Source organism: Podarcis filfolensis, assembly GCF_964270895.1.
Source record: "Podarcis filfolensis genome assembly, chromosome: 9".
Classification (NCBI taxonomy): domain Eukaryota; kingdom Metazoa; phylum Chordata; class Lepidosauria; order Squamata; family Lacertidae; genus Podarcis; species Podarcis filfolensis.
The window spans coordinates 70,419,239-70,443,085 of NC_139610.1; the positions used below are offsets into that span (position 1 = coordinate 70,419,239).

Below are 23,847 nucleotides of genomic sequence, written 5' to 3' on the forward strand. Positions count from 1 at the left end.
GCAATGGAATACAACTGCGGATCTGCCAACTCAACCGAGAAAGGAGGTCAATAACAAATGGTCAGTAACTCCATGCAACAATAGCGAACATACAAAACAAAAACGGAACTATAGTTGTGCTCTTGAGAAACAAATATACTTTCAATTGCTGTTAATCGAAGAGAGTGAGCAAATCTCTCCTGCCACAAACCAGTCATCTCAGTCCTGAACTCCCCATGGAACTAGCAACCCATTCGGTAGCCCAGCAACCATATAATCCTGGCGAGCTTCGCTTTTCTTTTTTCTGAGCCTTGCTAGATGCTTGAAAGCAAAAAGGAAAGGGGAAAAAACCACCCTGCTATGTGAAGATCATTCATAGGAAAAAAATCTCCATATGTTTGATTACTTGTTTCCTCTATAGGCTCAGGCTCTATCAGCCTTCTCATTCTTGCGGATGGCCATTTGGAGCACTGGGATGCCACTTTCAGAAAGCAGGAGAGAAAAGCCTACGTGACTGAGAGCCATGGATAGTTTCAACAGTCATAAAGTACCCACCCAGAGCCTTGGGAGTGGGAGCTGGACCTGTCCATTCCCCCATGTCGGTTTGTATTCAACCCTGGCCCACCCCACCCCCAAGCCCTTGAAGTTTACAGTGGTCCTCCAACATGGCAGAAAATATGACAGTGAGATTGGTGCTATCTGCAGTGGCCACACAACCCCAGTGAAGATATCAGTGAGAGGGTTTCCCAGGCCACAGCAACCTCATTGACAAATCATGGCAAGCCCATTATGGCTTACTGGGACCATGCAAAGATGGGGACTCCTGGAAAGGAGCTGGCAGCCTTTTTGCTCCTCCCAAGTCTTTTTTGATTGAGGGTTTGTCCACACTTCCACTTGTGTTGTGTCCAGTGCCTTTTTCCTAGAAAAACAGATGCCAGTATTCACCATGAAGCTGTTACAGTAAGTGCCAGACTTTTTAACAACAACAACAAAAGCGGTGCCAGGACTGCGTACTCTTGAGTACTCCCTGGAAAAAAAAGCATGTTACACTGGCCATGCCTAGAAAGGATGGGTCCAACTCACAGCACTTTCCCCCTCACCTTGCTCCTTTCCATGGGAAAACCCACTCTCTAGTGATGGATCGGAACAAATGGCAATCCAGGCAAAACCCCAATTGCTGTTTACTCCAATTGAGCACTGAAGAGCGGTTTTCCCCGGGGGGGGGGGAGCAGCAGAAGTGTGAAGAAGCCCTGAGCTATTCAAAGATTTGTTTCAGCATGACACCTGAACATGGGTTTGTGGTTAAGCTCTCTCGTAGCTAACTAGGTGGAGCAAAAGGGCAGTGAACTCCTCTGTAGGAGCCTGGAGGTTTGCGCAGTTCCAGCTTCAGTGAGAATATGCCAAACAAGGAGTTTTATGCAGGTGTGTTATAGGAAACACAATGCATGCACAAATCTTTAGGTGGAGATCCTGAAACCACTTCACCCTCCAAGGATGTAAACCTTTAAGTCTAAAAGAAACATAACTGCATTTCTGGTTATCTTATGTTGAGTTTAGCCATATAAGAACCGTTCACTAGAAAGCCACCCTGCATCCTCATTTTAATACTGCATTAACTATTTTGCAGAGACAATCTAATAATTACCCAATGTGCTTTCTAATCCATTTGTGTCAGCTACAGTGCACTGGAACATCTATTTGGCCCTGTGCCTGGTACAGACAGCCTCCCTGCTGTACTGCTTGGCTGGCAAAGATTTAAGTGAAATCTACTGGTGGATATTGGAGGCATTTATTGACAAGACACAGGAAATATGAGCTAGCCCTCAATCGACTGGGTGCAGTTTAAGCTTGTGGTGAAATATAAGGCCCCATAGGGCTAAGCTGAGGAAGTAAATAGATTTCAACTAAGCGAAACCTAAGACATCTCCTCTCCTGAAGTAAAAAAAAAAATCAAACACACACACTGTGTCCTGGTTTCTATATAATGCTAAATCATGTTTTGTTTCGGCAAAGTGTGGCTTGTTGGAACATCCAGTAGACTAAATACGGCTTGTTTTCTAGCAACAAATCATGATGTGAAGCTGTGGTTTGTGGTTGCCTTACAAACCATAGCTTTTAAACTCTATTGTTTTGGCGTTATGTCCAATCAAAGCAGTCTTGCTGTTTACAGGGAAATGAAGCAAGAACTGTGTTTGCTCATCTATGGGATCCACGTGGTTTGTTGAACAAACTCTGACTAAAACAAATCACAACCTAACTGTCAGATGCAAACATTGCCACTATTGATGACAACCCCACTATCTTCACAGTACGTAGTGGCTCAGGATGAACCCTAAAAGTTTGCAGCTGCAATGTGTATGTGACTATTTTGATGCAAGTCCCACTGAGTGCATTGGGGTTTGCTCCAGGGTAAGTGTATTATATATATGTTTGCTGCACAAGTTACTTTTTTTACACACCATTTTGCTGTTTTGCCACATTCCTGCCAAGGCAAGGTGCTAGAGCACTGTCGTCTTACCTCCACTAACTTGTTGGCGTGTTCGCGGAACACTTGAGCATATTCCTTCACTTCTTTCTCATTACCACTCTTGGCTGCTTCAATGAGAACCAGTAATGGAACGTTGGTCTCGAGGAAAGAATCAGATATATGATCCATCACTGCTTTCCGGAGCTGTGATAAAAGAAAGCAGAGAGCAGTAAGCGGCTGAACATTTATCTGTACATGGTGCCGACGACATCGATCTGCCATTTGCCATTATAAATACATTCGCCGTCCCTTACCAAGGTATTGTAAGAATAGGTTTTTAGCCTTTCCCTTCATTTTTTTGCATTAAGAACAAATGGAACCAACTTGAATGTAAAAAACAAAATAAAAAATCCAAGTTGCTGATTAAGTAGATAGCACTGACCAGGGCAGGGACAGGTCACAGATTTCTTTCAACTAAAAAAAAAAAATCCCCTTGAAGCCTTATTCATTAAATTCATTCCGTTTGGGGCACTCAGTCCCAAAATGTTCAGGGTAGTTATCAAGAGAATGTAATGTATAAGATGTCAAGATAAAATAAAGGAAATTCTTAACATGGAACCTGTAGGGAAGGTTGATCCTCACTGCTACAGACCTTAAATACGACTGAACACATTTTGGTGTCTGAGAAAGGAAATCTTATGATAGTATTATGTAATACAAGCTCTCGCACACAGCCTGTAGAGAGGGGGTTGGAAAGGGGGCTGGAATCCCCTTAATTAGAAACCTTATTTGACATGTACAGTCGTACCTTGGAAGTCAAACGGAATCTGTTCCGGAAGTCTGTTCGACTTCCAAAACATTTGAAAACCAAATCACGGCTCCTGATTGGCTGCAGGAAGCTCCTGTAGCCAATCAGAAGCCACAGAAGCCCCGTCAGATGTGCAGGTTCCAAAAGAACGCTCGCAAACTAGAACAATCACTTCCGGGTTTGCGGCGTTAGGGAGCCAAAACATCCAAGTTCCAGGGCGTTCGTGATCCAAGGTACGACTGTATAAGGAGACCCAGGGTTTGTACAGGTGAGTTGAATAAATTAAGGGTTCCCCATCCATGGTCTGTGGGCCACCAGTGGTCTGAGGTTTGCTCAGGTGGTCCGCAACATGTCTGTGGATTGGTAGTTGAAGGTGGGTGATGGAACACCCATTGCATGAAACATCTATATCGATTTTTAATTGTATTTCATTGCTTCTTTTATTTCTTACATTGCATTTTGTTGCATTACAATTTGAATTCCAGTGCAATAGCACACAGTGTATAAGAAGTAGAAGAAACAATAAAAGTAAAATTAAAAACCACAAAGCATCTAGCACAGAACATTACAATAGCTACAATGGGCAGGGGGGGGGGGAAATGTTTAAGTGGTCCACCAAAACTCTCAAGAAGAAAGTAAGTTTGGAAGCCATTGAACTAAATGATTGTGGGGATGTTTGTTTTACAGAAAGTGTAGGCTCTGCTTTGCAGCAAGACAGAATAAATAGAAAGCATGTGTGTCTCTGTCCTAAGAACCACAGTGAGACACCAAAAAATAGGAGAGGAAAGGATAACAGGAGATGGAGGTCAGCTAATGGAGGTAGATGATCCATCGAGTTACCTTCTACTTCAACTATTCTATGTGAGTCAGAATAGAAGAAAAAGCTGGGAGGAAGCAGATTAGGTTGCACAAAGTGGAAAGCATGAGAAGAGGAATAAGGGAGGGGGGATCAGTCAATGGCAGAGAGGCTTTCTATGTTGAGGACTAGAAGGTTTATATGAGAACAACATCAGCCAGATTTCTACCTAGCTGAATATCACTAGGTATATATTGTGGTTAACCCCATAGGAATCACCAATGCAATCCGCGTACCTTGCCTAGCTAAAACATTCTTTGGTGGATTACAAACCAGAGCAATTGCCTTAATTGACCTCTAGTCCACCCAAGAGATATATGATTAAATGAGACTAATTTCTTGTTAGACCCTCAGGCTACATGGCTCCAAGCCTCTTGGCTTTGAGTGCGCAGCTTTTCATGTTTAATAAGAATTATACCCCCAAACCTTAAGGAAATGCACTAAGCAATGAGTGTTACATGATCACCGAACTATAGCAGTCCCAAGGATTCAATCATCTTTCCTTGCCTTACAAAAAATGGGACAAAGTATGACTAATGTGTAGTTTCTAGAGTGACACAAGAGAGAATGGTGCTGTTATTTTTAAGTGATATTTTGGCTGCTCTGTGTGTGTGTGTGTGTGTGTGTGTGTGTGTGCGCGCACACACACACACACACACATTTAACCTCTTAGTTTGCTTTCAAAGACATGTAGGGGTGTGTTTTTTGCTACATATACAGTACTTCCCTCCCCTTCTACAGAGGTTCCACCAATAAAACCAGATGATTAAAAAAACCCAACCTGTTAAATTCAATGCTAATCGTTTCTTTTTAAAAATAATTTGATTTCAAATGAAATCAACATGCTAGTCTACACTTATTAATCTGATCCTCTATCAAGGACCATTATCACATCAAAGTGATAAAAAGTTTTTATTCAAAAACAGAATAAAACACCACCTCTTTTCGTATGAACCTAGCTGGATCTTTAGATCTTCATCTGAGGCAATTGTCTGGTTGTCCTCTCTGAGGCAGGTTTAGAGGATGGAAACAAAGGGGGGAACATTTTCATTTGTAGCTCCCCATTTGTGGAATACTCTCCTCAGTGAGGTCCACCTGGCACCATCATTAACATATTTTCTACACCAAGAAAACGCTTATATTCTCAGGCATTTGGCAGATAGTGATGATTTGCTGGATAAGAAGTTTGATGTCAACAATTTTAGCTGGGCCCATTGTTGTTCAACATTTTTATAAATGATTTGGATGAAGATATTGAGGGGATGTTCATCAGATTTTCAGATGACACCAAACTGGGAGGAGTAGCCAATGCCGCAGAAGATAGAATCAGGATTCGTGATGACCTAAGTAGATTGAAGAACTGGGTCAAAACTAGCAAAATGATTTTCAATAGGGACAAATGGAAGGTTCTGCACTTAGGCAGGAACAAGGGACACCTGGATTGCCATGTGAAAAGAATCTAGGGGTCTTACTAGACCACAAGCTTGATGTGAGTCAGCAGTGTGATGCAGCAGCAAAAAACAAACTGTGGCTCATTATGCAGGTGACACTATAATATGCAAGTTAGTATGACCATTGGGTCACATTTCCAGCATGCTATTGGAATCACTCAACTTCAGTCTACTATGTTTTACTTAGAGTAGAGGTAAAGTGAACAGGTGGTGCTGTGGTCTAAACCACTGAACCTCTTGGGCTTGCTGATCAGAAGGTTGGCAGTTCAAATCTGTGTGATGGGATGAGCTCCTGTTGTTCTGTCCCAGCTCCTGCCAACCTAGCAGTTCGAAAGCATACCAGCATGAGTAGATAAATAGGTACCACTGTAGTGGGAAGGTAAACAGTGTTTCTATGTGCTCTGGCACTCATCACAGTGTCCCGTTGCACCAGTAACAGTTTAGTCATGCTGGCCACATGAACCGGAAAGCTGTCTGTGGGCAAACACCGGCTCCCTCAGCCTGAAAGTGAGATGAGCACTGCAACCCCATAGTCACCTTTGAGTGGACTTAACCGCCCAGGGGTCCTTAACCTTTGTCTACTTAGAGTAGACCCATGGGAATTCTGTTACATAACTAAGTCCATTAATTTTAATAGGTCTACTCTAAGTAAAACATAGTTGCATATCACCCATAGGTTTTGTTCTAAAGAGAGAGAGAGAGGCTACTTTGTATAATTTCTTTACCAAAAAATATACATCAGCACATCTTCTTTTCACTTCTCTACACTAGATTAACCCAATTTCTATCAAAAGAAAATTTGATTTGCACTCTCATGCAAACAAGTGTCACGTCTTTGTGAATTGAGCTTTTGAAGTGCCCTTGTATGCATGTTGAAAGGTACAGTTAACAGCTTTTACATATGTAATGGGATACCAAAAATTTAGCAATCTATCAACAATAGCCTATAAGGAATGTCTTGACAAAATCATTTGTTAAATGTGACAGGAGTGTGAACATAAGGCGTTCTTCTAATAGCTTGAACGGATGCGTGACAAGGGAATATTAATTGCCCCAGACAAGATATTCAAAGGTATTAGCTCAGCAGAACCAGTCTATTCTATCCAATTAGGGCCATTCATCAATGTAAATAACTGTTCGAAAGCTAATCTTATTCACCCACCCACCCATGCATTGCAACAAAGACCAGGTTCCTCTTGCAATTCTTCCTTAAGGCCAGCAAAGCTAGTTACTGGCAGAGAAAGAAAGAAAGAAAGAAAGAAAGAAAGAAAGAAAGAAAGAAAGAAAGAAAGAAAGAAAGAGCCAAGGAGACATGTGACACCTTGGAGACCTACTAATTCATTTTGGCATCAGCATCCACCGGTCCGCTCCAACAAGTGAGCATGGGGAATGTGTTTGGAGGAGCACAGTTGTTTTGAGGGGAAATACAGAGTTCCACAGAGAACTCCACACAGGAACAATGTCCATCTCTAGACCACTTGTTCTCCTTACCACCTCTGCTATTGTGTCCCCAGTGTCATCTTCCAGGAAGCACAAAGGCATCTATCTGGTGGTAATGGTCCACCCACACTCATATCTCCTGCTGGAACCATGACCAGCAGGTGCTATCACCAGCTCCATAAAGAAGTGGGCAGTATACAAAATACCATGCTGTGTTCGTAGTGGCTAAGAGTATGACCTAGGAAGTCCTTACTTGTTTTAATAATTTTACAACCCCCTTCCCTTGATTCTATCAGCGCCTGATGGTACTGTTGTAACCTGCCCTGGGACCTCACGGTGTAGGCAAGAAATCTCACGGAAAAATACATAATCAGATTGTGCGGCAGCCGCTGACTTTTGAGGGGGGTGTAAGCAAGCAGCTATTTGCACAGCCTGAGCCCCACCTCTCTCCTCCCACCATTTGTAATATGAGGATAATCAATATTGACCTGCCTTGCAAGAGCTTTGAAAGGATTACTCAGCTGATGTATGACAGAAAACCCTTGAAATCCCTTATATAAATGCTAAATATTATTACCACGTCTACTATTAAGTACAAATGACATGCAGTACTGATTCAGGTCAGGTGTACTCCAATTCATTATTCAGCTTCCCCCCTGGAAAACATTTGCTGGAGTTTGCCTGCAGCAGTCGTGGTGGTGGATGGGCAGAAACACTCTGCATTACATAAACTTGAGCAACCAACTTTAGTATTTTTTTCCAGGTGTCCAAGTGACCAGGAAGGTGTTCAGGATTTCCCCAAACACTGTATCACATTATACAACAACATAACATATCCATACTTTTAACCTAAAGCAATTAATGGCATATCACGAGGGCAGGTTTCTGTGTCCTGTTTAGGCAGTGGGGAGCTGGCGGGGAAATCTTCTCTTTCTCCCTCTGCCCCATTCTGGGCTACTTTGTCATCAGAAATACAGGAAGCTGTCTTATACTGAATCAGACCATTGGTCCATCTAGCTCGCTCCATGGCGGACCTTAGGACCTCAAATTTCAGCTGAGCCCTGTGTGACACCAAAGTTTGGCACCCACTGCCCCTCATGTTCCATTCTAAATCATAGTTGTGGCACCCTCTGCAGCACCCCTAAGGCTCCACACCCAGTGCAACCGAACCTGTTATAAAGTGATTTTGCACATTGGCCGCAATACACAAGATGAGGTGCACTGGGAATTTTATATAGTAGGATTTCCAGTTGCAAGAACATAGAAAGCTGCACATGTGGTAACTCTACCTGGAGATGCCAGAGACTGAACCTGGCGTCTTCAACATGAAAATCAGGTGCTCCGCCACTGAGCTGCAGCCCTTACCAGCCCCACTTCTAACTGCATTCAGAAGTTAAACTGACCTTCAGAATGCCACTTTATATTGTTCTATAATGATTTTACCCTGCACAGATGCACACAAACAGTACATTTCTAAGCACAATTCAAAGTGTTGGTGCTGACCTTGAAAGCCCTAAATGGCCTCGGTCTTGTATACCTGAAGGATCGTCTCCACCCCCATCGTTCAGCCCGGAAACTGAGGTCCTCCTTTGAGGGCCTTCTGGTGGTTGCCTCCCTGTGAGAAGTGAGGTTACAGGGAACCAGGCACAGGGCCTTCTTGGTAGTGGTGCCCACCCTGTGGAACTCCCTCCCATCAGATGTCAAGGAAATAAACAACTATCTGACTTTTAGAAGACATCTGAAGGCAGCCCTGTTTAGGGAAGTTTTTAATGTTTGATTCTATTTTTAAAATTTTGTTGGGAGCCACCCAGAGTGGCTGGGGAAATGCAGCCAGATGGGTGATGTATGTATGTATGTATAAATAAATAAATAAATAAATTATTATTATTATTATTATTATTATTATTATTATTATTATTATTATGACATGCAGATTACCTGTTTGCTGCTTACTGTCACAAAGGGAATTAAATTATCAATTTCTGTTATGGAGAGTTAATAACATAATAGAAGGCTTATGGCTCTCACTGATTGTCATATTCCATCAAGTGCCCAGGGCTGCAGAGATCACCACTAACAAAAGTCTGCCAAACCTTTCTTTGCAACTGCTGCAAACAGCTTTGCTTTCAATGTTGACCCGTTTAGTGTGCGGTGTCTCGAGAACCCACTGACAACCCTATGACTTGTGTTGGCTATTGTGTGGGCGCAATCAAATATTGATTGGCACAAACAGAAGCAAGCCTTTCCACTGCAACTTAATCACATCTGGAGACAGAAACCGTACCTTCAAGTCAAAGGCTGTATTGCTGGAAGGTGCGGGGGAGATCTGGGAATTGTGCTCATAAAATAACACAAATATTTATTTAATTTTTTTTTGCAGAGGAACTAAAAAAGAAAGCTGTGGATCATGAAGAGGCACAAAACGGACATGCCGTAAGTCAAGTCCAGTCCTTACTGACAGAATGAGGTGGGTAATACTGATAGGCAAATTTGGAAGATACCAGATTCAGTGGGGCATTTGCAAGCATTTCAAGGATAGCTAAAGAAATTTGATTAATAGGAATAATTTCCTCTTGACTTACAGTAAAATCTTATTTTATAGATTTATACATTGTCTTATAATCAGTCCAAGATGCCACTGACTCATCACATTGAACATCCTGTTCCCAAAGTGACCAACTAGATATCTGTGGGAAACCCACCAGCAGGACCCAGGCACAATAGCTCTTTCCCCTCCTGCATTTTCCAGCAATCATATACTATGCCAGCATATACAACCTAGCTCAATAATGTTTTCACTGACTGGTTGTGACTGTAGGGAGGGCATTCCTAGCCCTACCTGGAGATGCCAGGACTTGAACCTGGGACCTTCTGAATGCAAATGCTCTGCCACTGTGTTACAGACCTTCCTTAAAATTGGTTGAAACTCATAAAAAAGCACCGGTGTTGGTGCGGTCACACTATTATACCAGGATTTCTTTTGTGCTGTGATTTAATCAATGCAAAGGTGGATTTTAATTGAAACACAGCACAAAAAGGACATATAGATCACTGGCTCCACCCCCAACATTGACCAAGACCCTTCAAGTGTCCCTATTTTCCAGGGATGTCCCTGATTTAGAGAAGCCATCCTGGTTTCTGTCTAATCCCAGAATGTCCCACTTTTACTTAGGATGCCCCCATTTTCATTGGATAAATGTTGGAGGGTATGGAGTTATCTGATCCCCAAGGCGTCTGAAGGCAATCTGGTATAGGGAAGTGGTTTTTTTATGTTTAAAGTTTTATTATGCTTTTATATATGTTGGAAGCAGCACAGAGTGGCTGGGGCAACCCAGTCAGATGTGTGGGGTATAAATAGTAAAATTATCATGATGTGATGGGACGTCCCTATTTTTATCAGAGAAAGTGGGACTTTGAGCCAAAGCACTTATTGGGCTGCTAGAAGTTAACCATCAAGGAAATGGTGGGCTCCCACAATTATCCATCGGGAAGGGCTAAGGCTCAGTGGTAGGGCAGCCTCTTTGCATGCAGAAGGTCCCAGTTTCAATCCCTAGCATCTCCGGCTAGGGCTGGTGAAGTCTCCTGCCTGAAACCCTTGAGAGTCACTGCCAGTCAGCATAGGCAATACCAAGCTACATGGACCAATAGTCTGAGTCAGTGTCAGGGCAGCTTTCGATGTTCCTAAGGTTAAATACAAGGGAAGCGGGTGGCGCTGTGGTCTAAAAACCACTGAGCCTAGGGCTTGCTGATCAGAAGGTAGATGGTTCGAATCCCCGTGATGGGGTGAGCTCCCGTTGCTCGGTCCCTGCTCCTGCCAACCTAGGAGTTTGAAAGCACGTCAAAGTGCAAGTAGATAAATAGGTACCACTCCAGCGTGAAGGTAAACGGTGTTTCCGTGCACTGCTCTGGTTTCGCCAGAAGCGGCTTAGTCATGCTGGCTACATGACCTGGAAGCTGTCTGCGGACAAACGCCAGCTCCCTTGGCCAGTAAAGCCAGATGAGCGCCGCAACCCCAGAGTTGTTCGCGACTGGACTTAACAGTCAGGGGTCCCTTTACCTTTACCTTTACCTTTAAGGTTAAATGCAGGGCCGGATTTAGGTTTGATGACGCCCTAAGCTACTGAAGGTAATGGGACCCTTTATATGTCCAGCTGTCCTTTGTCAACAACAAATTGTCACTGTTTTTTCTTGTGTTGAATATATGCTATATGGTAATTTAGGGACCTAATAGGTATCTAAAGCCATTCGCACAACAAAATATGTATTTTATCAAAGTAATTGATATAGAAATGAGCAAACCAGTGATATTTTAGAGAGCAGGCTAGCAGGTGGTGCCCATTACTTACATCATAGGAGCCTACACAACACAAAACAAAACACTGTTGCTGTATGTAGGTTTTATTTTATTTGTTTTTTATATTATATTTTGGAAATGTACATCCCATATTTTCCCCCTTTACATTTTTTGGCGGGCCCCACTTGGGACCCTAAGCTATAGCTTGTTTAGCTTATACGTAAATCCAGCACTGGTTAAATGCCGGGAGCATTGGTTGCAATGTCCATTACTGATAGACTCCTTCAGATAACCTAATTCCAATTGTTTCGGAATTTGGAATTTCATGCTTTTGTGACTGACAAATTAACTCACAATGGAGGGGTGGGCAGATAATCTAGCTGCCTGAATCCTACCTGAAATGATTTAGGGTTTCTACACAAGCAGGGCTTCTTGGTCGGAACTCCATTTTTGTGCTTGTTCCTCTTGCTACACAGGCAGCTGGTTTCCAAACATGTACGCTTCTTCAAAAATGACTAATCTATAACAAATTATTTTAAGGAGAGTAGCTGGGCATATTGGCACAAAGAACTGGGGTTGCAGAACTTTCCATGTTTAAGTGGCACACACAGATTTCATTCTTGAAACCGCCCCCTGCCCCGGCCGCCACTGTTCAGCAGAGTCCACAAGCTGAGTACTGCTATAACTGTCACCACAAAATGATGCAACACGGCCAGGGATCCAGCACCAAACAGCTCTGGGTGTGCTTTATGGCTGATGCAGCCCCATAAAAAGATATTGAAACTAAGGGAATTTATTAAATATTTACTAATTGCTCCAAATGGCGGCCGGCGCCTGCAGTTAGCCAAGCTAAGCATTAGCGTTAATCAAGGTATTGACTGTGGTAAGCGCTGGGAAGGTTAAGGGAGCACCGTACATCAAAAGGTTCCAAAAAACACTTGCCAGCCCCTAGGAGACAAGCGGGAAATTTCCACTTTCACAGTCTCACTTTTTTATTCCATGGGAACGAACGTTTCTCATTATGAGAACTGACTGACGTCTTTGGGGAAAGGAAATAGCTTCAGTGGCAGAGCACTTGAACCTTCCCTATACTGATAGAACGGACAATTGTGTGTGTTGAGGTGGACTGAGGTCCTCCTCCGAGGGTCTTCTGGTGGTTCACTCCTTGCGAGATGTGAGGTTACAGGGATCCAGGCAGAGGGCCTTCTCAATAGTGGTGCCCCCCATGTGGAATGCCTTCCCATCAGATGTCAAGGAAATAAACAACCATCTGACTTTTATAAGACATCTGAAGGCAGCCCTGTTCAAATAAGTTTTGAATGGCTGATGTTCTACCGTGTTTAAAATATTTTGTTGGGTGGCGAGGGGAACCAAGTCAGATGGCATATAAATAATGAAATCATCCTCATCATATTTGTTGGCCCTACTCCCCGACACCACCCAACCTTCACACATTCTAAATCCCTGCCTATGGATGTGCAGCCCAACAGGCATAGGCTTGGTGCCCTCAGTTTTTGCAGGACACAGACACTGGCAGCCACAACAAATGTTCTAAAGATGAGGGAGCCACAGAACCTTCTCATTTCGCTTTTCCCCTTGTAGGCAGATTAGACCCAGAAGAATGAGCGGTGGTGACAATGGCAAGGAGGTACACCCACTGGAATATTTCTGGTGGGGGGGGGGGAGAATACACTGAAAGAGGGGGGAAATTAATTTCTGCACACCCACTGCCCCAAATAGAGAAAAAAAATAGTGCTTGTACATTTTATCAATGTCAGGAAGTTTCATTAAAAGGAAACAAAATTCTGAGAACCAGAAGAAAAAAATAATCATCTGGTGGGAGGGGTGAACCTTTACCAAACTTTTCTGTGGATGTCCATGGATATAGCTCGCATGCTAGGGATACTCACAAAGGCTCCTGTACGGATGGACCTTAGGAATGGACAGCGCTAGCAGGCATGATTTTGGCTCCAGATCCCCATGTGGACACTACCCATTTACTGTAGAATGCCCATGTAGTATCTGAAGAAGTGTGCATGCACACGGAAGCTGATATCCAGGCCAAACTTAGTTGGTCTCTAAAGTGCTACTGGACAATTTTTTAAATTTATTTATTTATTTTGACTGTGTCAGACCAACATGGCTACCTACCTGAATCTAGAATCATGCAGTGGCACACATGCAAGAGACCCTTGGAATCTCCAAACAAATGACTTGGGCTTTGCTAAACTGAAATTTCAGCTTTTGAAGGGGAAAGTGTCTGTTTCAGGGAGCGCTAAATTTACCCGTTTATTTTATTGTGGGGGATCAGTTTTCACTTCAAACAATGGATCTTTCATCCTGCTGCCATCAGCATGGCATTGTTGGGCATTTGACACGCCTGCTTCCTAGTCAGGATAAACTGCTGACTCCCAGAGACCTGTGGTCTTGCTGCTCCTCCTCCTCCTCCTCCTCGTTGCTGCTGATGGCAGAGGGTAAGAAGAGGGAGCAGGGGCTTCTGTTTGCCTTGCTTTCTCCTTCTGGCAGAAGAAGCCCAGAGGATGAGGGTTAGTGACTGGGCAGAATTAGCAGTAGCAAGGAGGTAGAACAACCCAGACAAGGTTCCATCTTGGCCAAGCTCATCCTCCACAAAAGTGATTCTGGCTGCTTCTAGCAATGGATCCCACAGTGCTCTGAGTGGTCTAAGCCAATGATCTTCAACTGGTGTGTTGGCACTTGCTTCTGGGCCATGGCCTGATGTAAGGTGGGCCACAACAGCAGCACTACTGCCATACAAATATATGGCTGAGTAAAGAAGTGGGTTGCAGGAGGAGTTAGCAGCCAGCAGCAGTTCTATTCAGCTGATTCCAGCCTCTGGGAGCTCATGAGCAGAACTTGTGAGCAGAGGCATTTGTGAGCTTGCTTTGATGGGGAGACCCAGAGTGCTGTCTCAAGGTGTACACAGGAACAAGAGACATGGCCTGTGGTGGACAAACAAACTAACTAACAACCCTTTGTGAAAGCCATCCATGGTTAATGCTCAAGGAAGTGGCATATAGTCTTCCATAACATGGGAACATATGGCTTCAGTAAACATTATGTGTAGAGTAAATGAATCTGAACCCTATAATTAGGTAGCAAGGAAATTACGGCAGACCTGGCAAAATAAATCAGCAACATTAACACACTCTCCATTTGCTCTGAAGTGATTTAGAGTGCCATAAAACACACACACACACACCATGTCACAGTGATAAACATCTCAGGAAAGACATTCGGTTGGGCGAGGGGGGTAGCAGAATGAGTAATTTGAAGGGAAAGCAAGGAACCAACCAAACCACCATTCTCCATGGTGCTGAAATCTGGAGCCCCTCCACACAGCGAGAATCAGCCATGTTTTATAGTTTGTTTTATGCGCATAATGGTCTCAAGCTCCATCTGGATCTGGTAGTGAAATATCCACCTCCCTACCCCCTACCCCCCAATGTAATCTATGTAGGCAGACTTGTTGTGCAGCAATAACCAAATGGTTGTTTGCAATATTAATTTTAAAATAATGGGGGCTGAACACCCACTCTAGTGCTGGCTTTGCACAGGAGGGTAGCACAGTGGCAACAACAATTAAACAACAACAACAACAACCCCAAAGCAACATATACAAATCAAAGTTCCTGCAATGACCAGGTAAAGTTTAAACCTTAAATATAGACAGCCCCTAAACTTAGCGTTGTATGAATTCATCACCACTCATTACATCATGTCACAGATAATGTCCAATAAATAGCACTAATGTCAACTGCAAAATTATATTCCGCCTGTCCATTAAAATAAGCTAACTGAAGAAGAAGGGGTAGTCACATTTCCCCAGCTACAAAATATAACACAACCAGTGCTGGGAAACTGTGGGACTTCCACAAACTCAGGGGAAGACATTGGGATTCTGCTAACCTACACATCTATGATGCAATGATTTGTGGAATATGCTCCTCCCATTGCTGCTGCTTCAATAAAGAAGCATGTTTGAAACAACTGCCCCTGCCCAGATCACAGACCTGCAACAGGGCCTTCTCGGTGGCAGCTCCTCATGTGTGGAAATCTTTTCCTGGTGAATTTCATCCATCTCCCTCATTATAAATATTCAGGAGGGCTTTGAAACTTTCCCAGACATTTGATGGCTGGAAGGTGCTGCTCCTGGCAACCTTGCAACTATTAACTGAGAGGGTATGTGTTTGTTTTTAGAATATTTTAAATTAATTCCATATTTTGCTGTGCATTTTCTGCCTCACATGAACATTGTAATATCATTTCCAGGACACTGTGGGAAAGTATTTTAAAGGGGGCCCCTTCCTGCAGTCATGAAAATGTTCACCAAGTCCTACCTCTTGGACTTTTAAGACTTGGCATGGACGGATTTCAGAGATGAGCAAAGACTGGTACAATTTCCATCCGTGCTTTGGGGCTCAAAGCTGTGCTGGATATTGATTCCATGCAGCTTCACTCTCAAAAGTGCCAGAACACTGAGATGAAGCTACATGACCAATCATACGCAGCATATTTTCTTGGAGGACAACAGATCTCTCATCTCTTGGCACGCCATGCAGCCTTAGGAAGAGATGGCCACAATGGCTAATGTGTTCATGTGCAAGATGAATGCAACTCAATATCGCAATAACTCAACATCCCCATCCACAAAACAAATCATTCCTAGGAATAAGCTCAGCCCAATCTAAATTTAAAATTCAGTTTTGTATATTTTTTTAGTGCGTGTGTATGTGTACACAACCCCAAAGCATGCTTCTAATGAGGCTGAAATTGGGTCAGGGTCTTAACAAAAACACACCAAGGAAATGAAATAGACTGAATAATGATCTCAACCAGGATGCCAGCACAGTGGGAAGGGGGAGAAAATAACAACATTGTCTCACCAGTGCCAGACATATTGTACACAGAATGTGGAAAGAGTCACACTACTGCCTTTTTCCATGGAAGGTGTATTCTCTTAAGTAGAGACATTCTGCAATGGCAAAGAGCAGTTTCTGCCAGTGGAATGTTCTCTTATTAAGCTGTATCATTATCTGAAGAACAGTGCATATCCCAGGTGAAAACATTCCTGCAGAGCAAGGGATTGGACTAGATGACCCTTGGGGTCCCTTCCAACTCTACAATTTCAAATTATTTTTTAGGTGGGAATAGGGAAAATTAAATAGACAGCCCACCTTTGCACTAGATACTTTGATATCAGGTTTTGCATTAATGTACGTCAAAGGGCCCAGATTGCATAGGTGTCCTACAAGTGTCTCCAAATGGAAGTATTGTTGAATCTGGCAGGAACCAAAGTCAGCTGGAGAGCCTCTCTCTACACTGCTGCTCCTTCTCCATCACCACACAGATCCTTCATGAATGCAGCATCAGAGAGAAAGAAGGTAGCAGGTCCTTCCTACCCTTCTAGCATTGTAACGGCTCCGTCATTGGTGCAGAAAATAGCCTAAGTAGCAGTCTTTTAGTTAGTACCTGAAAGAACCAACAGCTGCTACAACCTTTTTTTAAGTCTCATGTTTGAAGCAGGCAATAGATCAGGGGAGGGGAAACTCTGTTCAGGTCAATGACCACATTCCCTTCTGAAGGCCACAGGTCAGGGGTGGACAGGAGCAAATGCAACCATTGTAAAATTGTCTTTGAACAGTAAACTACTTTTGACTTATTGCTTGAACACATGCACATGCCCTCCACCCAGACCAGCCAGTGGCAGTATCAGTGCTCAAGGACACATTCCTGCCAGGCGAAATCACTTGACAAAGGATGATAAGAGGAGAAGAGGTATTGCTGGAGAGGGTATATGGCTTGGGAGAGTACCCAGGGCCACTGAGAGAAGCCTAGAGGGCTGCATTTGTCACCATGCTCTCAGGTTCCAGAAAAAGTTAACAATTGGGTACAGTACTTTGTGGTAGAATTATCAGAGGGTATTTTCTGAAAGATTATGAACAAATGTCCCTATTCTTTTCAGGCAACGCTACCCAGGAAGAAGAGGCATTTGCTGCCATATGTGTTTACACTGTCAGATGAAAAAAACAGATATTGACAATACAGCCCCAAGTCCTCATTACTGTATGTGTTTCTGATCCTTGACTTCGGCACTGAAGCTGCTAAACAGAACAGAGATCCCTTCTTTCTGATGGCAATTTGCTGCTTGTTTAATAATATCTCTTTGTGAGGAGCAGGATAACAAATAATTAATTTCTTAAAGGTCACTGGGGAGATTGGCAGATGGAAAAATAGCTTGCTGTTACTGCTTCCATAAAACCAGATTTCAAGGACAGAGACCTTGTTGACTCCAATAACAAATCTTTGTTATGTAGAGATAAACCCAATAAGCATGATTTTGCAGCTGCACAATGACTGGGGTGCCACCCAATGCCTCCCATTGTATCAAAATGTTAGCTCTAAGTGCTTGATGTAGGTAGAGTCTCAGATGATCATTTGCTTATAGAAGGGGGTAGGGAACTGGATCTGGCTGGAACCTTACATCCCCCAACCCCACAGGCAAGTGGATTGGGCCCTCCATCTGTCAACCACAGGGGGCTTCTTCTCAGTGCAAGTTGTCCTGTACTGTGTTCCTGTGCCATCAGCGCAAATCAGTTGTTGCATCATCTTCAGGGGAACTTATCTCAGCACTCTTCCGTTCACAGCCACTGAGAAGAAAGTCCACTGTCAGTGCCAATCACCTGTTTGACTGCAAAGGGGGTCCCCACTCAGGTGACTGGCACTGACAGTGGTTCTTCCAATGAGTTCACTTTCGATGCCGATCAGCTGATGGACATGGACCCTTTGGAGTCTGCTTGCAGCTGATCCCAGCCACATATTTATGTGCCCTACACCTGAAATTACAGGTGGGCAGGTGGGTGCAGTTTGGACTCTCCCTAATCTGGACTCTCCCTGGGCACATGGTCCAGAGGTTCCCCACTGCTAGCATATAGCATAATGAATTTGTGGTTCTTATATAGCTAAATTCCCAAAGAAATTGGATGGTGAATTCTATAGTACAACATACACTGAATTTAATGCTGTGAATGAGTCCTTTTCTATTTCCTAAACCAGGGATGTCCAACAGGTCTATTGCAAACTACCGATTGATTGCTGGACATTCTTAGTCAATCCTGGTTGATTGCATGATCCTGCCCCCCCCCCAAAGCTCAGCAACATAGAATTGTAGAGTTGGAAGAGACCCTGGTGGTCATCTAACCCCCTACAATGCAGGACTATGCAGGTAGCCTGTATGGGGACTGAACCCACAACCTTGGCATTATCAGCACCACACTCTCACCAACTGAGCTAACTCCAGGGACTGAGCACAGAGGCAGCACTCGCTGGAAAGAATGTGAATTACTGTTAGTTGGGAAATCCAACCACTGTTTATTGACAATGATAGGAACGTCACAGCAAACTGTGCTTAATAGATATGTGAGCTCCACTGCCCGTTATCCCCCCTTATTCCTATGTATGTGTTTTAAAAAAGCAGGGTCAGATCTCCAATAAACAGAGTGGGAAATTAGTATCATGGAGAGCTCCTAATGGTACTTGAATGTTCCTTCAACAGCCAGCCTAAAATTGGGGTTTGACTTCCTTCAGGTAACCCTTAACGGAGACCCTGCTTGCTTCAATACAGGGGTGGCAGTATGTGGGCCCCAGGCCTCTCTATATGGCCTTTGGGACCCCAGATGCCCTATCCTGAGGCCAGACCCTTCATTGAGTACATTTTATTGCCTGCAACGGTCCCTTGGATTCTTATAATGACTCTTGCTAGCCTGGATGGAATATGTGAGTAGAAGCTAGTCTACTGTACAAAAGCAAAATTCATATTTATTGCTTTGCTTCCTTTCCCCTCTGGCCCAACCCACCACCAGCATGTGGCCCCTGGAAGGTTGCTTAGAAGGGAACGTGGCCCCCAGGCTGAAAACAACATATCCACCCTTACTTAAGCAGCCTTTGACTGTAGCAACTTGTGGCTGCTGCAATGTGGCAGAAGCGGAGATGGAACACAAGGATGGTAGCAGTGTCTTCTCAGGATGAAGGGCAGCTGACCTCATTGTCCTTTCTGGCGCTGCAGATCTGGCTTTCTGAAGGTACTTTGCCCAGCTAAGACAACGAATGGGAATAAAGCCTAAAAAGCTAGAGAAGAAGAGGACCAGTTGCCCAGTCAGCTCAGAAATCATCCAAAATGGGGTGAGGTTGCAATGGCTGGAGGCAAAAGTTGGAACACGTGGGATGCTGGGGTAGTGACAGTCAGGCAACCAGCAGGCAGTGAGATGTATACGAAACGATGCTGGGCCTTGGCAGGCTTGCAGTCTCCCTCAGTCTGCCCTCCTCACTCAATGCAATGCCACTGCAGAAGTAGATTCTCTGAGGAACCATGTGCTCTCTGCTGTTGTAGGACAACTTGTAGCATTAAGAAATTATCAACTTAGTGATTTCCTTTTGTTTCTACTCCCCCTCTCCCCCGGAAGATATAAAACATTAAAGAACCCAAAATAACCGGCAGGAGGGAATCACCCTGCTGCTGTGAATGTGTCTGTCTGCCCTAGCCTGCAATGAAAGAGGCTTGTTTTGTTCTGTCTGACAAGCTTCTCTGCAGGAGAAGAGCAAAGAGTCCTGCCAGTTGGCACAACTTCTGTTCAGACTTCAAACTCCCCATCTTTTCCATGCAGCAGAAGGAGAGGCAGCCAGAGCTGTGTGCTGCTGCCTCTGACATAACTGCTCGCTCCTAAGCACTTTGTTCGCAGCCGGGTTTTGTTCCTTGCTTTTCTGGTTGAGTGATGTTTGAAAGGGATGCATGGAGGTATATATGTTTAGCATAACCAAGGAAGAATGTTAAGTGAGAACAGCCCAGTGTTTACTCCTCTCAAACTGGAAAGAGTATTAGATAGCTGCATGACAAATTGCAGATAAACTTTGCCAGGGATCTTGAATGCAGAAGCTTTTTGAGATAATCCGGCACCTTGAACCAATCACCATCACATCTCCTAGCAAGATCACACATTTGGGCCGCAAGCAGCTCCGCCAAATCAAGCCGGGTGCCTTAATACTGAAAAACAGCACCTAGCAGCAACACTGCTACTAGCTCCTCTGCATTTATGTCGTTGGAATATAATTTCATACCTGCTGTTGGCTCAGCTATGAAACTCTCTACAAGAGCAAAATGGGTAGCATTAGCTAAAGCAGAGATGAGTCCCCTTTTCACTGCGAGGGCCACATTCCATTCTGGGAAATCTTCCAAGGGCCACATGACAGTGATGGGTGGGGTCAGAGGGAAAAGGGGTCAGAGCAAGAAATGCAAATTTGGCCTTTGTATAGTAAACTAGTTTCTACACAAATTGACACACACCTTTCTATCCTTTATCCAGGCAAGCAAAGGGCATTATTAGAATTTGAGGCCACATTCTAGCCAGGCAAAAACACTCAAGGAGGGTTTGAACCAGGGCCAATGATGGACATGGCCTGAGAAGCAGGGGGGTATCTGGGGAGAGAATATGTTGTGGGGAAAGTCTTGAGGGTCCAATAGAAAGTCTTGGGGGCGGTATTTGGCCCCTAGACCTGTGGGTTCCCCCTCCTGAACTAAAAGGAGCAGGCAAGAGGCCATGATGCATGAGGGTTTTTCAAGCAATGGGCTGATCTGCTGGTTCCTATCACTTGTGTTCAACTTCAGCTGCTACCCCCGGTCTTTTGAAATGGCAATGTTACAGGATATACATTTTAAAAATAAAATTAATAGGGGGAGGGGGAGGATGGCTCAGAATATATCCAGCCTAGCTCTAGGCTCCCTAAAGTTTAGGTCTGTTAACATTACAGCTAATCTGATGCTGTTACTCTGTTAAAAGTGGGTGATCCTCCCTTCTCTGGTTCATATCAGACTGCTTTGGAACAGAGTTGTTATTTTTTTTAAAAAAAAAGGAAAGAAAGAATGAAATTTGGATCAATGCAAATTTGAGCTAACTTTACCTCTCTGAGCCCAAGGCCCTGCCCCTCTCAATGGGGTTACCCAAACCTTTCCGTTCTAAAAACAAACAAACCTACTTTCCTTAATCTTTGCTTACCTGGCTGGCAGAGCTAAGCCACCATAAGGAAGGGAATGAGGTCTCTTCTTTCCCTCTCTGGCACCCAGGCAAAAGACTCCGCTAGCCCCTGAGAAATGTAATTTCACCCAAGGATGACTGCAATGTCTCTGCTCTAAACAGCATTTTTACTTTTTCAGGTTCATATCACCATTGCTAATTTTATTTTATTGTTGTTGGCTGCTTGCATGGCTTTGTGATCCGCATCAAAAATTGATAAGCTGAAGGGGACAATAGTAATATTTTAAAAATATAAATAAATGAGGAACAGGAATCAGATAATAGGCAAGAGACCTTTGCAAATCCATGCTTCTGCCAGACTCCTTAGCGCCTACTTTGGAAGCCTGCAGTTTCAGAAGCAAAGAGTCCACACTGAGACGTGCGAGAAGATGCTTGCCAAAATAGGACACATCTCTCTAGGTCTATTATTGGCTCAGCAGCTGGCTATCCAGCATGGAAGCTTTCTTTAAATTAAATAATAAAAAAAGCTCAGTGAACAAGAAGTACCTGTCTTCGTAGATCTCTTGTTTTCTTGGTCATCTTGTCAATTGCTATGTTAAGTGGGTCTCCTTTCTCCTTCCTTCCAGTCTGTTCAAAAGATAAAGCACAATTAAAAAATTAATTAGGTAAAACACAATGAAAAAAAATACATTAGGAACTTCAGCTTGCATAAAATATGTACAACATCACTCCCTTCCAGCTGTAGCCACTCCAGTATACACAGAAAGATTTGATCACATGTGGGAGCCCACCTGGATCTGGCTAAAGATCCATCTAGTATAGCCTCCTGCTCCCATAGTGGTCAGCAAGATGCCCATTGGAAGTTTGCAAGCAGCATTCAAGTGAACCAGCACTCTCCACAACTGCATTTCCCAGCTACACGTATTCAGACTACTTTGATGGTTGGTGGGAGAACATAGCCATCACAGCTAGGAGCCATCTCTGCCCTCCACCAAAGTGGAAATCTGTCTACCCAGGAGCACACAAATGCATCAAAATGAATGTGGTGTCCTAGATTGTAGGAAACACAGTCCAGGAATGGGAGTGTTCAGCTTTTTGAGTGGTTCTCATTAGTACCAGATATATGAACATATGCCATGTATTTAGCAGCAAAAATAAATTGGGACTATAGAGGTGTGATCTGTTGGGGGACTTTATTCCAACACCTATCTTAACTGCCTGCACTCCTTTGGGACAGCCCTTGATAAAATCAAGAGTGACCTTCCAACTGCAAAACCCAAAGGTCTCCAAGGCATCCTCCCACAACATTTGATCAAACTCTGGCTGTACTTTCTTGCCAGATCCTTCGTTCTATAGATGCTCATGACTCCACTGTCAGCTGGTTCTTCTCCTACACATCAGATCATTTGTACACATATAACATCCTTTTCCTTTTCAGCTCCTTCATTTCACCTCCATTCTCTCTCTCTCTCTCTCTCTCTCTCTCTCTCTCTCTCTCTCTCTCTCTCGCACTCTACATAGGTGGCCTAATCAAATTCCCCATTTTTTTTTTTAATATCACCTACAGCAGATAGCGGGATGCGGGTGGCGCTGTGGGTTGAACCACAGAGCCTAGGACTTGCTGATCAGAAGGTCGGAGGTTCGAATCCCCGTGATGGGGTGAGCTCCTGTTGCCTGGTCCCTGCTCCTGCCAACCTAGCAGTTCGAAAGCATGTCAAAGTGCAAGTAGATAAATAGGTACCGCTCCAGCGGGAAGGTAAACGGCGTTTCCGTGCGCTGCTCTGGTTCGCCAGAAGCAGCTTAGTCATGCTGGCCACATGACCCAGAAGCTGTATGCCAGCTCCCTCGGCCAATAAAGCGAGATGAGCACCACAACCCCAGAGTCGGTCACGACTGGACCTAATGGTCAGGGGTCCCTTTACCTTTACCTTACAGCAGATAGCACATCACCTGATCTCAGACCTTCCCACCCTCCATCCAACCTCCAGCTACCTGGCTGATAAGTCTGCTTGGATGTCTTCTTGCTGTGCCTTGCATAGCCCCCATTTTGCTTCCTGGGAAAACATCCTGGCCTGTAGGATTGTGCCCTCTCTCTTTATACTGCTTGCTTCTGTCTCATCGCCAATCGGGAGTTATTTCTTATATTAAGTTTTTCAACTCCAATATTAAGGGGATAACTGCTGAGTGCAGCAGATTACTTTAAAACAAATCATAAAAGGATGAAGAGGGGAGATTAAGGTGACTCAGTAGATCGCACCGAAGTTTTGTGCTAATGCATTATATCCCTGTACTGTAGCCTTTGCTCTAGGGAAAAAAAATCTGGCAATACTCCTCACTATAAAACGAATATTAAGAGCTTCTAATCTCCATCCTGCCAGGCAGCAGGGATGTTAAAACATGATAATAAGCAGCAAAACAGCTTGAGGACAGAAGGAAAATGTTCCTTACGATGGTAACAAGGCTCACATTGGCAGACATTAGGTGCAGGATAAAGGCAACTTCCACT

The 23,847-nt window shown here is 43.9% G+C and overlaps 1 protein-coding gene across 4 annotated transcripts in view; it reads right to left on the reverse strand.

The window, feature by feature from the left end:
- CTNNA2 (catenin alpha 2) overlaps positions 1 to 23,847 on the reverse strand; it is a 398,693-nt gene that overhangs the window by 129,001 nt on the left and 245,845 nt on the right. For all 4 annotated transcript variants that reach the window (XM_083571203.1, XM_083571202.1, XM_083571205.1 and 1 more), the window contains 2 exons: positions 21,888 to 21,968; positions 2,498 to 2,650 (listed from right to left, as the gene is read on the reverse strand). In XM_083571203.1, the coding sequence (XP_083427329.1) occupies positions 2,498 to 2,650; positions 21,888 to 21,968 (234 nt within the window). The remainder of the gene's footprint in view (positions 1 to 2,497; positions 2,651 to 21,887; positions 21,969 to 23,847) is intronic.